The sequence below is a fragment of the Rhinoraja longicauda genome, chromosome 28 (assembly GCF_053455715.1).
Source record: "Rhinoraja longicauda isolate Sanriku21f chromosome 28, sRhiLon1.1, whole genome shotgun sequence".
NCBI classification, from domain to species: Eukaryota; Metazoa; Chordata; class Chondrichthyes; order Rajiformes; family Arhynchobatidae; genus Rhinoraja; species Rhinoraja longicauda.
The window spans coordinates 5,890,545-5,906,317 of NC_135980.1; the positions used below are offsets into that span (position 1 = coordinate 5,890,545).

General features: G+C 42.2%; 1 protein-coding gene across 3 annotated transcripts in view; it reads right to left on the reverse strand.

Annotated features, from left to right (window-relative positions):
• LOC144607015 (guanine nucleotide-binding protein G(q) subunit alpha) overlaps positions 1-15,773 on the reverse strand; it is an 84,492-nt gene that overhangs the window by 9,318 nt on the left and 59,401 nt on the right. For all 3 annotated transcript variants that reach the window (XM_078423550.1, XM_078423553.1, XM_078423554.1), the window contains exons 3-6: positions 11,818-11,972; positions 7,974-8,102; positions 3,325-3,454; positions 2,613-2,766 (exon numbers count right to left, since the gene is read on the reverse strand). In XM_078423550.1, coding sequence (XP_078279676.1) covers positions 2,613-2,766; positions 3,325-3,454; positions 7,974-8,102; positions 11,818-11,972 — 568 coding nt within the window. The remainder of the gene's footprint in view (positions 1-2,612; positions 2,767-3,324; positions 3,455-7,973; positions 8,103-11,817; positions 11,973-15,773) is intronic.

The following is a 15,773-nucleotide window of genomic DNA, read 5'->3' on the forward strand; positions in this document are numbered from 1 at the left end:
AGTGTTGGCAAGAACAAATTATGGAGGAGAGAAGGAACTGCCCAAGATCCAAAGCATACCACCGCACCTGTGAAACATGGTGGTGGGGGTGTTATGGCCTGGGCATGTATGGCTGCTGAAGGTACTGGCTCACTTATCTTCATTGATGATACAACTGCTGATGGTGGTAGCATAATGAATTCTGAAGTGAATAGACACATCCTATCTGCTCAAGTTCAAACAAATGCCTCAAAACTCATTGGCCGGCAGTTCATTCTATAGCAAGACAATGATCCCAAACATACTGCTAAAGCAACAAAGGAGCTTTTCAAAGCTAAAAAATGGTCAATTCTTGAGTGGCCACATCAATCACCCGATCTGAACCCAATTGAGCATGCCTTTTATATGCTGAAGTGAAAACTGAAGGGGACCAGCCCTCAAAACAAGCATAAGCTAAAGATGGCTGCAATAAAGTCCTGGCAGAGCATCACCAGAGAAGACACCCAGCAACTGGTGATGTCCATGAATCACAGACTTCAAGCAGTCATTGCATGCAAAGTATATGCAACAAAATACTAAACATGACTACTTTTATTTACATGACATTGCTGTGTCCCAAACATTATGGTGCCCTGAAATGGGGGGACTATGTATAAACACTGCTGTCATTTCTACATGGTGAAACCAACATGTATAAAAATGGCCTTTATTAAAATCTGACAATGTGCACTTTAACCACATGATTTTTTTCTATTACAAATCTCAAATTGTGGAGTACAGAGACAAATAAATAAATGATGGGTCTTTGTCCCAAACATTATGGAGGGTACTGTATAACCGGGATTTGTGCAAGGATGAACCCAATTTTATTCTAACAAGAACAAAGAGATCCTACACGTCTTTAACAAAGGGGAGCAAGAGCCAGCTATCCGCAGGAGTGGAAGCAGCACCCATCATTATTCAAGTCATCATGTTCAGCCATATAAACCATATTAAGTCAAAATGCTGCTCGAGTTGTTCAAGATCAAGATGTGCCGCGTTTAATAAATTAATGCAAATTCAGGAATAAAATTATTCTGATGGTTAAATCGTTTAAAATTACAATTTGTTTAATAGTTTTGAAACCTTTTGAAATCAGCTGAATTGTCAATAACCAGAACACGCAGATTTTAATGGTAACAGATGTGACATAGGAAAAACCTTTGCAATGAAAGGTCACAATTTGTCATGGATTCAATAAATATCTAGGCAATTCAATAGTCAGAGCACAGAAATACTCTTTGGCTCAACTCGCCTTTGCTGACCAAGCTGCTTAACCAAGCCTGCGCCCAGCCCATATCCCATCAAACCTTTCCTATCCACGTTCCTGTTCCATGTATTTTTTTAATGTATTAATTGCACCCGCCTCCACCAGTTGCTCTAGCAGCTCATTTCACAACTGCACCATCCTGTGCCCCCCTCAGGTCCCTCTTAAATCTTTCCCTTCTCATCTTAAACCTATGCTGAAATCTGAAGGGTCTCAACCCAAAACGTCACCTATCCATGTTCATCAGAGGTGCTGCCTGACCTGCTGAGGTGCTCTAGCACTGTGTCTTAATGTATAAACAAGCATCTGCAGGTTCTTGTATGCCCTCTATTTTCCAGCTTCCTTACTATGGGTAAAGGAATGTGGTTGCTCACTTTAGTTTTAAATTAGAGATTACAATGGCAAATGGGAATTAATCTTGATGTTCATGATGTATTTTGGGAGTTCTAATCAGTGTTGGACATGCACCGCGAACAATCCTTCGGTGTTCCCCTCATTTCAATCCTCCTCCCTCTAATGCATATAATTCCTTTCTTTTCTCATGCATCCTGCCACGTGGTTCCCTCCTTCCTCTCCTTGTGCAAGGTCTTCCTCCATCCGGTTCTAATACTTGAAACAATATTGTAGGAAAAGAGGCAAGAGATGAAAACAAATAACTTTTCCTTAAAAGGTCAAAGCAGATTCTATGGGGCGAGTGATGATGTTGTGGGTACAACTATATCTGACTGTCTTAATTACATGCATAGATACAATAATGCAATGGTTTTCCCACTAAAATAAGTACACATGGTTAAATGGTGTCATCATAGTTTAGTGTTAGCATCTATTCAATGGCTTCTGTTCTACAATATAGTTTATGCAACATTGAATGTATTATTTTGATTCCCATGAGCTGTGTATTCACATCATTGGAAGCCAACTGAATTCAAAATACTCCACCTCTCGTAGAAACAAGGAACTGCAGATGCTGATTAATATATAAAATGCGTTAAAATGCTGGAGTAACTCAGGTCGGGCAGCATATCTGGAGAACATGGATAGGTAATATTTCAGGTCAAGAATCTTCTTCTGACTGATTGCGGAAGGGGGGAGGGAAAGGAAGCTGGAAGAGGGGTCTTTCTTCTCCCCCGCCCCCTATAATCAGTCTGAAGACGGATCTCCACACAAAATATCACCTATTCATGTTCTCCAAAGGTGCTGCCTGACCTGATGAGTTATTCCAGCACTTCAAGCCATTTTGTGTACTCCACCACTCATTGAAACCCCCCTTTCCCAACTTACCCAAGCAACACGAGAGAAAAATGATACCCAACAATACATTACTCACCATCAAATTCTGGAAAATAGTCAACCAAATGGGAGTACATTATTTTTTCTTCCAGAAGATCCTTCTTATTTAGGAAGAGAATGACTGAAGAGTTTTGAAACCATGGATACGTGATTATCGTCCTAAATAGAGCTTTGCTCTCCTCCATACGATTCTACAAAGAAATTTATTTGGATAAATTCTGAAAGCTCCAAACATTACTTACACTTCCATTTGGCCGCTCATCATCATGATGATGTGTAACAAACTGATATTAAATTTCTATTGCACAATATTGCACAAATGGACATTTAAAAAATAAGTTTCAATAGTGTACACGATACTGCAGGTGACCTCACAATACACCCATTCGGATATGGAAATTTCCCAAAACAGAATTCACAGGTCACAAACCAAAATTTGAACTACGGAATAAAATATGCTTACGAAATTTGCTTAAGAAAAAGCAAATAAATGAATAAAAAGTTAAACTACTTTTTCTTTTCGCACACAGGTGACATGGCTTCCGCATCATGGAAAATCATATGGCTTCCGCATCATGGAAAATCATGAAGTGGAATGTTTTCTATGATCCTTTGTGTTTTCATATGCATTCAAGCATTATTTTACATTTTTCACACTACTTAATAAATTCAACATACTATGGTATTACATTTCAATGGCCAACAAATTTGGATCCCCAATCCAATTTATATGCTCATTATATACATACCTCATTATCAGATTCTACTAGAACCTGATCGTATTCACTAAGTGCCACTAAAAACATGATCGATGTCACATTTTCAAAGCAATGTATCCATTTCCTTCTTTCTGACCTCTGACCTCCAACGTCCACCATTCTAAAAGGAAAACACAAAGTGTGCTGAAGAAATAGACCAATCAGCCCTTTAGCCTGCTCTGCCATTCAACAAAAATCATCGCCATTTTTCACTTCAATTTTCCTATGCCATCGCCATATTCATTTAAAATAAATTTATTGACATCTCTTAGGAAGATTCCAGTTTCCGTAGCCCTTTGGGTACTGTATTTCAAAAAATCATCACTGTCTAAGGTGACAGATTTTTAATTTCTGACCTAAATGACCTGAGGGGGGATCAGCGGAAGTGGCGGCGCCTAACGGCAGCGGCTCGCTAGCAGTCTGTTCGTCTTTTTCCTTTTTTTTTTGTTGTGTGTCGGTGTTGGGATGGTTTTTGTATTTTTTTTGGTTGTGTATGTGTGGGGGGTGGTGGTGTGGGTTGGGGGGGGTGGGGGAAACTTTTCTCTTCCCCACGGCGCGGGGTGCGGCTCGGCTGCGGGGCCTAACATCGCCCGGTGCGGCTCGGCCGCTGGACTTAACAGTGCCCGGTGCGGCTCGGCCGCTGGACTTAACAGTGCCCGGTGCGGCTCGGCCGCTGGACTTTACATCGCCCGGTGCGGCTTGGCCGCTGGACTTTACATCGCCCGGTGCGGCTTGGCCGCGAGACTTTACATCGCTGGTGCGGCTTGGCCGCTGGACTTAACAGTGCCCGGTGCAGCTCGGCTGCGGGGCCTAACATCGCCCGGTGCGGCTCGGCCGTGGGACTTTACATCGCCCGGTGCTGCTCGGCCGCGGGACTTTTCATCGCTGGTGCGGCTCGGCCGCGGGACTTAACATCGCCCGGTGCGGCTCGGCCACGGGACTTAGCTGCGCAAGGCTTGGTCGCGGGGCCTTTCATCGCCCGGCTCGGCCGCGAGACGTTTCAGCACCCGGTGCGATTCGGCCGCGGGGACTTCCACCCCCTTGCGGGGACTGTGCGGGTCGGTCGGGGACGAGCTGTCTGTCCGTGGGCGTGGGGAAGAGAGTGGAAGTTTTGTTGCCTCCATCACAGTGAGGGGGTGTTTGGAGTCACTGTGATGGACGTTTGTGTTGGGGTTATGTGTCTTGTGTTCTTTTTTTGTATGACTGCTATGTAGTTTCGTTCGGTACCTCGGTACCTCGGTACCGAATGACAAATAAAGCTCTGTTATACTGTTATACTGTTATACTACTTCTTATTTTGGGATTGACTCCCCAGTAATAAGGAAAACTTCTTCCTTGCAAATATCACACTTAAAATAAAGGACGTTTGAATGATACCACCTCTTATTCTCAAACATCTTGAGAATAGAGGACTAGCCTACTCTAACTTTCCCAGATGGTGCACTCACAGAACCTGGGAACCCTTGGGACTCTTCCTTCTTCATCAAATACATCTTTTTCGGGTTAGGAGACCAAAATTGCAAACAATATTCCAAGTATGATCATACCAAGGCCCCTTAACATTGTAGTAAGACATCTTTATTCATATAAATAAATCATCCTGCAATAAAAGCCAATGTGCCGTTCACCTTCATAACTGACTGCTGCAACCATACAAAAGTAGTGACTTATGTGCAAGAACACCTTTGTTCCTTTTAAAGTGAACATTTCCCGATCTTTAATCTACACTAAATATTCATTTCTTTTTTAAAATGTTGCAGTATTGTATTTCATCTGCCATGTTGAATCCCTTGTCTGTATTCTTCCTAAACTTCGTTGCCTTGTCATCACTACCCACATTTCCACAAAGTTTCAATGTTATATTTGGGCATCAGCTATGTTGTCGATACAAATTGATCAACTGAAGCCCAAGAAACAATGTTTAAACTACCCTACTGGTCGTAGACTGACAATTGGAGGATGGTCAGTTTATTCATGCTGTGCTTTTTATCTATTAACAATCTGCACACCTGGAAGATCCTTTGATTCCACCATACCTCATCTCTCACATTCTCTGTCTTTAACTTGGTGCTCTCTTTCACGTCTGATAGAGGGTTTCTGGCCTGAAACATTAACCTTTTCTCTTATATCTACATTCAAGATGAGAGTAGGTAACGGATGTAGCAAAAAAATCTGACGACAATGAGAACAAGTTACAATTTTACCTTTGCAAGGAGGAAACATCCTAGCCAGCTGGGATGAATGATGAACTTCTCTAAAAATTCTATTTAGTTCTAGATATTCAAACTGTTTGTATAAGTTGATTTATGAAATGGAGACATAAAGAAATTGCAGATGCTAGAATCTTGAGCAAGAAATCAATTAATAGAGAAACTCAGCGGGTCAGGCAGCATCCATAGAAGGAAATTACAGATAACGTTTCAGGTCGGAATCCTTATTGAGACTGATGGAGTCGAGGGATGGTAGGATGAGGAAGGGGAAGGGGTGAGGTAAGAGCTTGTAATGGGTGGATCAAAGCAGGGTGAGGCAAATAGATGAGTCAAGTGGAGGAGGAGAGGGGTAGAGAGAATAATCAAGGATGGAGGTGGTGAAGACAATAGGGTGCAAAAGGTGGAATTTGATAAGGAAGGAAGGAGGAAGGTGGGGAGTGCAGAACCAAAGAGAGGGATGATGATGCAGTAACACCACACATAGGTCAGAGTAAAATGGGATGGAGAATTACAATGGTGGTAAATAGGGCGTCTGAATCACTTTTGCAGACTGAATGCTGATGTTTCACACGGCAGTCAACCAATGCTTGAGTTCTCCTCTGCAAGAATGCTGAATGTAGACTGGAAGAAATACAGCTGGATAGAAGTTCACTTCGGACATGAATGCCTTGGGATGTTTCTAACAATTTTTCGTAGATTTACTGAATGCAAAAGCTATTGACAAGGCCAATATTTATTACCCAATTCATAAAGGTCATACAAAAGTGCAAGTTATCCTTTGAGTTTAACTGATCTGTGGGTCAGCATGGAGGGGAAATTTGAAGGCCATAAATATGAGCGAAGAACAGAGATAAGAGTACCAAATTGATTTTCCATTTCAAAGGAAAAATCAACTGGAGGGCTAAGCACTTTGCCACGTGATGGATTAAAACATGGATCAGACAAGTTATGGCAGGTTTCTCAATGCCGAGTAACCAACTCAGGAGTAGACAATCATAGGTTGCCCAATGCCAAGAAAAAACAGCAAAAGGCAGGACAAAAAATACGATGGATCTTGAGCGTCACATGGAAGATAAGTGGGGCACGGGACTGATGGAGATTTTGGTAGGGTGTGCTACAGAGAGAGAATGGTTGGCGTGGGAGCAAGGAGGCGAGATGGTAAACAAAACCTTTGGAAGCACAGGGATGACGCAGTATTGAAAAATGCATAATTTTACATGATGCTGACCGTCAGCTTGAAATGGTAAAAGAAAATTTACTTAGCATCATGGTATTTAATGGTCATTTAATTAATGTTTTGGCACTTCTAAAGATGTAATTTGTGTGTTTCATTTCATAAATAATTTGCATTTTATATTACAAAATAGGAATCAGGTTTTTTTTAAAAACTTTATGTATGAAAAGAGACAGCAGAAAGACATAATTAAGGCTCTCAAACAGCCAAGCTTAGTTCAAGAACCTTTCATTTCTTCTTTCTAGTGCTATTCTATCATTTACAAAACGACTTTAGAGTGCCAAAAAACTGCTGGAGGAACACAGTGGGCCAGACAGCATTTGCAGATGCAATGGACAGACGATGCTTTGGTTGGGACCCTTCTTTAGACTGGTGGAGTATGGGAGGGGAGAGAGGTGGGGCATACCCTTGGAAATGAAAGGTGAGGTGGGAGATTGGCAGGTGGGTAGAGATAGTGACAAAGGCTAGAGGTGTAAAGGAGACAAAATTATGTCATTCCCCTCTCCAAAAGGGAGATCATCAAAGCCGCACCATCATCTCTTGGCAGATGGACGATGCTAACTAAGAAAGAGTACGAGTGAAATGTAAAGTCAGCAGGGAAAAAAGTAGAAGAGGACAGGAAGGAGGGAAAAGGAGGGATAAACCAGATTCTTCCAACAGTTTTTTAGTCAAAATTGAGCATGCACAATTTCTTGTATCTCCAAATGCTATTTACCTATTTTCGTTATAAAGAGGATTACAGAAGATGGTGGATCTTGCTACCTTTCCCTGACAAGGTGGCTTTCAAAAAAATACAGACAAAACTAATATATGAAGGGCATTGAAGTCAAAGAATAAGGGAACTTCAAATGGTAAATGTCTTTGTAAAAGAAAAAAAATCTTTGCAAGTTCATTTAGTCCCAGGTGTTTAGTACCCGTCAACCTATCGGTTTGACAAATGATGCCTTGTGGAGATGCACCCAAAATAACACTACGATAAACCAAATGACCCATTTTTGTAATATTTGCCCTACTTACTCACACAGCAGACAACTTTTCAGAGCAATATTTCAAAACAACTAAATATGAACTTCATTAAGTTCATTTAAATTTTTATTACCCTTGAATTTAAAACAAATTGATATGGATATGAGCCAGATTTACCCCCAAAATAAATGCATTACATTAAAACGACAAATTCTTTAGAAACCACCAACCTGAAGATGATGCTTTGCAAATCAAACGGGTATTCAATGATCCCTGTTGTTGGGATTCGAACTCTAAGAACATCTTGTTGGGTTGGTAGATAGGCAGGATCTGATATACGCTCCAAATCACTAAGGTAACTGCAAAAGGGCATAAATGCATGAATACAAACATGAAAGCATAAGATGAATTTGTCAACATGCTTCCCTTGGGATCTATACTTCTCCCTAAGAAATATGATGGCAAACTATACTTCCTGAAATTTATTTATATCGGCGAAACCACGCGCAGGCTCGGCGATCGCTGATCTCGGTGATCTCCCGGTGGCCCAGCACTTTAACTCCCCCTCCCATTCCCAGTCTGACCTCTCTGTCATGGGCCTCCCCCAGTGCCATAGTGAGGCCCGCCGGAAATTGGAGGAGCAGCACCTCATATTTCGCCTGGGCAGTTTGCAGCCCGGTGGTATGAACGTCGACTTCTCCAACTTCAGATAGCTCCTCTGTCCCTCCCTTCCCCTCCTCCTTCCCAGATCTCCCTCTATCTTCCTGTCTCCACCTATATCCTTCCTTTGTCCCACCCCCGACATCAGTCTGAAGAAGGGTCTCGACCCGAAACATCACCCATTCCTTCTCTCCCGAGATGCTGCCTGACCTGCTGAGTTACTCCAGCTTTTTGTGAATAAATCGATTTGTACCAGCATCTGCAGTTATTTTCTTATATTATATATACTTCCTGTGATCTCCCTATATCTCAGAATTACATAGAAAATTCTCCATTATACATTGGGTTGGCCCTCAGCACTGTGAATCCACATACATTGGTTAACAAGAGTCACATTTGCCAACTCCAGAGTTGGCAGTTACCTCGAAGATACTGTGTCAAGTAAATGGAGCCCACAAAGCACTTGTATCTCATAAGTTCAGAAGTGATAGGGGAGGAATTAGGCCATTAGGCCCATTAAGTCCATCATTCAATCATGGCTGCTCTATCTCCCTCTCAACCCCATACTCCTGCCTTCTCCCCATAACCCCCGACACCCGTACTAATCAAGAATCTATCTATCTCTGCCTTAAACATATCAATTGACTTGGCCTCCACAGCCTTCTGATGTTTCTGTTTCCTTTCAGATTTGTTTTTTTAATTAAGATTTAGCAAATCCTCCTCCTCTGGCTCTCCTTCAAGGTTATCCTCCCATTTCATTTATGCAAATTCTTTAACATGGAGTGACCATTGCATCACAACAGAGAAGATCTTGAGAGCACAAGTTTTTAGTCCAAGGGCAAGGATAATACTCAGCAATGCAGAACAATTTCAAACTATTGCTCTAAATCAATCTGAATGAGAAAGGCAATCAATGAAATAGGTTCTGCATTGACAATATTTGGGTATTTGGGCAACAGTGGAATTCCACTTCTTGAAGAATTAAGGAACACTCATAGTATTAGTTGGCTTAATTCCTATAATGAGATTTTAAATGCTTTTCGACTTACGATATTTTCGGTTTACAATGGGTTTCTCGGAACGTAACCCCATCGTAAGTTGAGGAGCACCTGTATTGTACATGGGAGGTCATGTCTAATTTGAGTTTTTTTGAAGATGTAACCAAAATTGTTGATGAGGGCAGAGCCAGAGACATAATAGATTTATGGATCTATAAGGCATTTGGTAAGGTTCCACATGGTAGGCTGCTCTGGAAGATTAGATTGCACGAGATCCTGGGGGAACTGGTCGACTGGATAGAAAATGAGCTTCGCAGAAGGAAGCAGAGGGTGATTGGCAGAAGGTTGTTTTCGGACTGGAGGCCTGTGACTAGTGGTGTACCTCAGGGATTGGTGCTGGGCCCATTGCTGGTTGGTGGTTTATATCAACAATTTAGATGAGAACGTACAAGGCATTATTAGCAAGTTTGTAGATTGCACTAAAGTGGGCGGTATTGTAAATAGTGAAGATGGTTATCAAAAATTACTGCAGGATCTTGATCAGTAGGGAAAGTGGTAGGGCTGAGGAATGGTTAATGGAGTTTAATGCAGATAAATGTGAGGTGTTGCATTTTGGGAATTCAAACCATGGCAGAATCTTAACAGTGAATGGCAGGACTCTGGGGGGTGCTGCAGAGCAGAGAGATCTAGCAGTGCAGGTACATAGTTCATGTTATAGGAGCAGAATTAGGTCATTTGGCCCAATGAGTCTACTCCACCATTTAAACATGGCTGATCTATCTTTCCCTCTCAACCCCATTCTTCTGTCTTTTCCCATAACCCTTGACACCCTTAGTAGGGTTCCTTGAAAGTGACGTCATAAGTAGATCGGGTAATTAGCCTTCATTAGGCAGACTATTGAGTATAGAAATTGGGATATAGCATTGAGTATAGAAGTAAACCAGTATGTGCAGTTCCTTCCTACATATAGAAGGTGGGATGTTATATTACAGTTGTACAAGATATTGGTGAGGCCACATTTGGAGTATGTTGTTCTGCTTTGGTGACCTTGCTATCATATACATGTTAAGCTGGAAAGAGTGCAAATAACATTTAAGAGGATGTTGCCAGGACTGAAGGGCCTGAGCTACAGGGAAAGGTAGAGCAGACCAGGACTTTATTCCTTGGAGTGCAGAAGGCTGAGGGGTGATCTTATAGATGTCCACATGATCACAAGTGGAATATGTAGGGTAGATGCACAGAGTCTTTACCCAGAGTAGGGGAATCAAGAACCAGAGAACATAGGTTTAAGGCGAGAAGAGAAATATTTAATAGGAACCTCAGGGGAATCTTTTTCCACAGAAAGAGTGGTGGGCATATGGAACAAGCTATTATAGGAGGTAGTTGAGGCAGATAGTATAACAACATTTAAAAGACATTTGGACAGGTACATGGATAGGAAAGGCTTCGAGGTATATGGGCCAAACGCAGGCAGGAGGGACAGGTATAGATGTGGCATCATGGTCAAGTTGGGTCATAGGGCCTGTTTCCATGCTCTATGATTCTATACTCATGTGTACCTAATGCCTAATTACTGTCTGCGGCCCCTGGTTACCTCCGCTAATCATGCCCCAGCCTCTGTCATTTCTACCCCTCACTCCCCTGTCTAACTCCATCCATCAATCCACTCCTCCTCATCTGGATCCACACTGTGTGCCTGACCATGTGTCTCTGACCCCTTTTTTACTGGCTATCTACCCTACACACTTTCAATCTGACTGAAAACGTAAAATTTCATTTCTTTCAACTGGTGCTGTCTAACCTGCTGAATTCCTCCAGCAGTTTGTTTTTTTGTTCCAGATTCCACCATCTGCAGAATTTAAGTTGTTTAATTACTATTTAAGTTAATCTTCATTAATCAATGAAGCTCCATCTGAAGCAAGCATTTCAGGAAATAGAAAGGATGTGTAGAATTTGAAGGAAATGGGAAGAAAGCACAAGAAAATTTTAGAAAATGAATTCAAACTTCTCTACTCTTGTTCCTCAATGAGCAACAAGGAACATTTTAGAATATCATATCTTCTTAACAGTTGTACTCTTCACAAGGACCATCCAAAGATAAAATCAAATTGTATCACTTAAGTTTTATATGGGAACTAATGGATCCTGGTAGCAAAATCCAATTACTGCTAAGTGAAAGTAAGTTTGAAACAGTACAGGTTAAAAAAATTCCAGATCTGATTGGATTTCACTATAAAACATTAATTTCTTTTGGAATGATGCGAGAACTGACCAAAAATGTGCAAATATATAAATGTACAATTTTATGCCTTTTTATTTTAAAAGCATTCAGAGATTATATTCTTTGATAGGTTAAATTAAAAGGGTCACATATCCTGGTTTAATCCAAGATAGTCCGAACAAGTCACGTACTTACTATTTAGCAGAGTCTGACAGTTGATATTCTCGCCTTCGGTCATAACACTCTTGTATTCCTGGATCATTCCACAGAGTCTTTATTGCACTTACGTATGGACTACTGAACGATGCTACTTTTTCTACATCAACTTCTCGAATCAATTGTGCATTGGCCTAGAAAACAAAGAAAATTTGATTTTCTTAAATTTGGTTCTTCTCCAAGATACTAAAATTATAATAATAATAATGCATTTTATTTATATAGCGCTTTTCATATTCTCAAAGACGCTTTACAGAGATTTTGAGAACATAGGTAAATGAATAAATAGATAAATAAGTAAATAAATAAATGAACAGAGAAAGGAGACAGAAGGTGAGGTGACCTTCAGTGGTTGAAGGCAGTACTGAACAGGTGAGACTTCAGCGATGTTTTGAATGTGGTGAGTGTGGGGGAGTCTCTAACGGTTTGGGGTAGTGAGTTCCATAGGGTGGGAGCAGCGATGGAGAAAGCCCTGTCCCCCCAGGATCTGAGTTTAGTCCGGATGTGGGGGGATAGGAGATTGGCAGCGGCAGAGCGGAGGGTGCAGGTGGGAGTGTGCCTGTGGAGGAGGTCGGTCAGGTAGGATGGGGCCAGGTTATGGAGGGCTTTGTAGGTTATGAGGAGGATTTTGTACTGGATTCTCTGGGGGATGGGGAGCCAGTGGAGTTTATAAAGGACGGGGGTGATATGGTCACGGATCGAGGTGTGTGTGAGTAGACGGGCAGCGGAGTTTTGAATGTATTGAAGTTTATTGATGATTTTTGAGGGTGCGCCATAGAGGAGGCTGTTGCAGTAGTCCAGACGGGAGGTGATGAAGGGGTGGATGAGGGTTTCTGCAGCTGTGGAGGAGAGGGATGGACAGAGACGGGCAATGTTTTTGAGGTGGAAGTGGAAATTATCTCATATACATTTAAAAAGACAAACTATCAATTACAAATGACCAAAACCAAAGTTAATTTCTGTAAATAGGATCAGCAGCTAAGGCTCATACCGTTGAAACCAATCAAGCCTGATACTCACTCCGAGTACACTGCTCACTCTTGGCTCCGCCACTACAGATTCTGCCTCTTGTAAATGTGACCATCGTTAAAAACCCAAACTCAGTAACCATATTTCCCGCAAACATTGTTATTCCCAAGTATTAATCTTCAATCCAATTTTTTAATTGAATTATTGCCATGAAAATATATTTTCAGGCTAATAAACTGAGTAAGGGTGCCTCAATTTCATATACTTCTATCATGTGTCCTTTCAAGCACCAGCATTCCAGAGAAAACAATTTGTTTGTCTCCCCTTGTAGCTAATACCCTATAATCCAGGCAGCATTGTGGTTAACAACTTCTGCACTCTCTCCAAAGGCTCCGCATCCTTCCTGTAAAGGGGCGACCATAACTGTACACAATACTCAAAATGAAGCCAAACCAAGGTTTCCAGAACTGCATCGACCTCCTGATTAATATACTCAATGCCCCAATCAATGAAACCAAATATATCATACACCACCTTTACCGCTCTCTACTTGTGTTGCCACTTCCAGGGAACTATGCACCTGGACCCCAAGATTCCCCTGCACATCAATGCTGTTAAAGGTCTTGCCATCAACTTTTACATTTGACCTCCCAAAGTGCAACACCTCAAACTGGAAAAATGTGAGGTTATCCATTTTGGTGGCAAAGACAAGGAGGCAGATTATTATCTGAATGGTGTCAGATTAGGAAAAGGCGAGGTGCAACGAGACCTGGGTGTCCTTGGGCATCAGTCACTGAAAGTAAGCATGCAGGTACAGATGGCTGTGAAGAAAGCAAATGGCATGCTGGCCTTCATAGCAAGAGGATTTGAGTATAGGAGCAAGGAGGTCCTACTGCAGTTGTACAGGGCCCTGGTGGGACCGCATCTGGAGTATTGTGTGCAGTTTTGGTCTCCTAAATCTGAGAAAGGACATTCTTGCTATTGAGGGAGTGCAGCGCAGGTTCACCAGGTTATTTCCCAGGATGGTGGGATTGAAATATGATGAAAGAATGGATCGACTGGGATTATATTCACTGGAATTTAGAAGGATGAGAGATCTTATAGAAACAAAATTAAGGGATTGGGCAGGCTAGATGCATGGAAAATGTTCCCCATGTTGGGAGAGTCCAGAACCAGGGGTCACAGCTTAATAATAAGGGGTAGGCCATTTAGGACTGAGATGAGGAAAAACCTTTTCACCCAGAGAGTTGTGAATCTATGGAATTCACTGCCACAAAGGGCAGTGGAGGACAATTCACTGGATGTATTCAAGAGAGAGTTAGAAAGAGTTCTTAGGGCTAAGATAGACACAAAAGGCCAGAGACAGGCAGCATCTCTGCAGAGAAGGAACAGATGACATTTCGGGTTAAGACACTTCTTCACACGAGCTCAGGGCTAACGGAATCAAGGGATATGGGGAGAAAGCAGGAACGTGTTACTGATTTTGGATGATCAGCCATGATCATGTTGAATGGCAGTGCTGGCTCAAAGGGCCAAATGGACTACTCCTGCACCTGTTTTCTATGTTTCTATGTTTCTACTTGTTCCGATCAAACTCCATTTTTACATTTAGGTTTATTACTGTCACGGATAGTGAAACTACTATCCAATTAGATCAGATAACACTGTACATAAATATAATCAAATCAAATTCAAATACAATAGATAGATCAAAGGGGAGGATCCAGTGCAGAATATAGTTCTAGGCATTATAGCACACCAGTCCCATAGACAAAGTCCAATGTCCAAAATGGGGTAGAGGTGAATCGGAAAGTATCCATAGCTTATGGCAGGACCATTCAGAAGCCTGATAACATAAGGGAAACAAATGCTCCTGAGTTTTGTGGTGTGCGCTTTCAAGCTTCTGCACCTTCTGCCTGATGGAAGCAGGAATGACCAGGGTAGGACAGGTTAATTAGGTTTCCTACTTTTTCGAGAGCCTTAAGCGTAGATAGAATCAATGGTGGGAGGTCTGGTTTGTGTGCTGGTCTGGGCTACATATACAACACTGCAATTTTTTGTCATCTTCAGGAGCTCCCAAACCAAAGTGTGATACAATCTGATATTATGCTCTCTATGGTACATCTGAAGATGGTTTAGTGTCACTGGAGACATGCCCAATATCCTGTCTTCTCAGAAAGTACTGTAATTTCTCCACTCATTCCTGTGTTGATCTATATCCCGCATTATCCCGCTGACAGCCTTCCTCACCGTCTGCAAGCCCAGGAATCTTGGTGTCATCTGCAAACTTTCTAACCAACCCGTTTGCATCTATGTTCATGAACGGGATGTGACACCCGTCCCTATGCCTCCTCCCTCGGCTCCATCCACGAACTGCAGCCGTCCTTCCAGGTGAGAGAAGTTCACGAGCACCTCCTCTAACCTCATCAACTGCACCTGGTATTCCCAATGTGGCCCCCTGTACATCAGCAAGACCAAGCGTAGACTTGACAACCACTTTGCCGAACACTTTCGCCAAGGCCAACTAAATCTCCCTAACATTAACTAATTTAGCTGCCCTTCCTGTTCCAATACTGACATGTCTGTGTGTGCCCCCATTTCCAAAGTGAGGCCTCAGGCAAACTGGAACAACAGCACCTCAGTTTCCACATTGGTGGCTTACAACCCAACGGTATGAACATTATATCTTTTTCCAGTTTTAAGTAACTAACGGGCTAAATCCTGTCTGCAGATGCTTGTCTGTACAGAGTTTGTATGTTCTCCCTGTGACCTGCGTGGGGTCTCTCCAGTATCCTCCCACACTCCAAAGGCGTACAGGCTTGTAGGTTAATTGGCTTTGTATGATTTTAAATTGTCCCCAGTGTGCGTGTAGGATAGTGCAAGTGTGCGGGGATCGCTGGTCTGCGCGGACGTGCTATATTTCTAAACTAAACCCACAACAGCCTCCTTCCCCCTCCCCTTTTCTC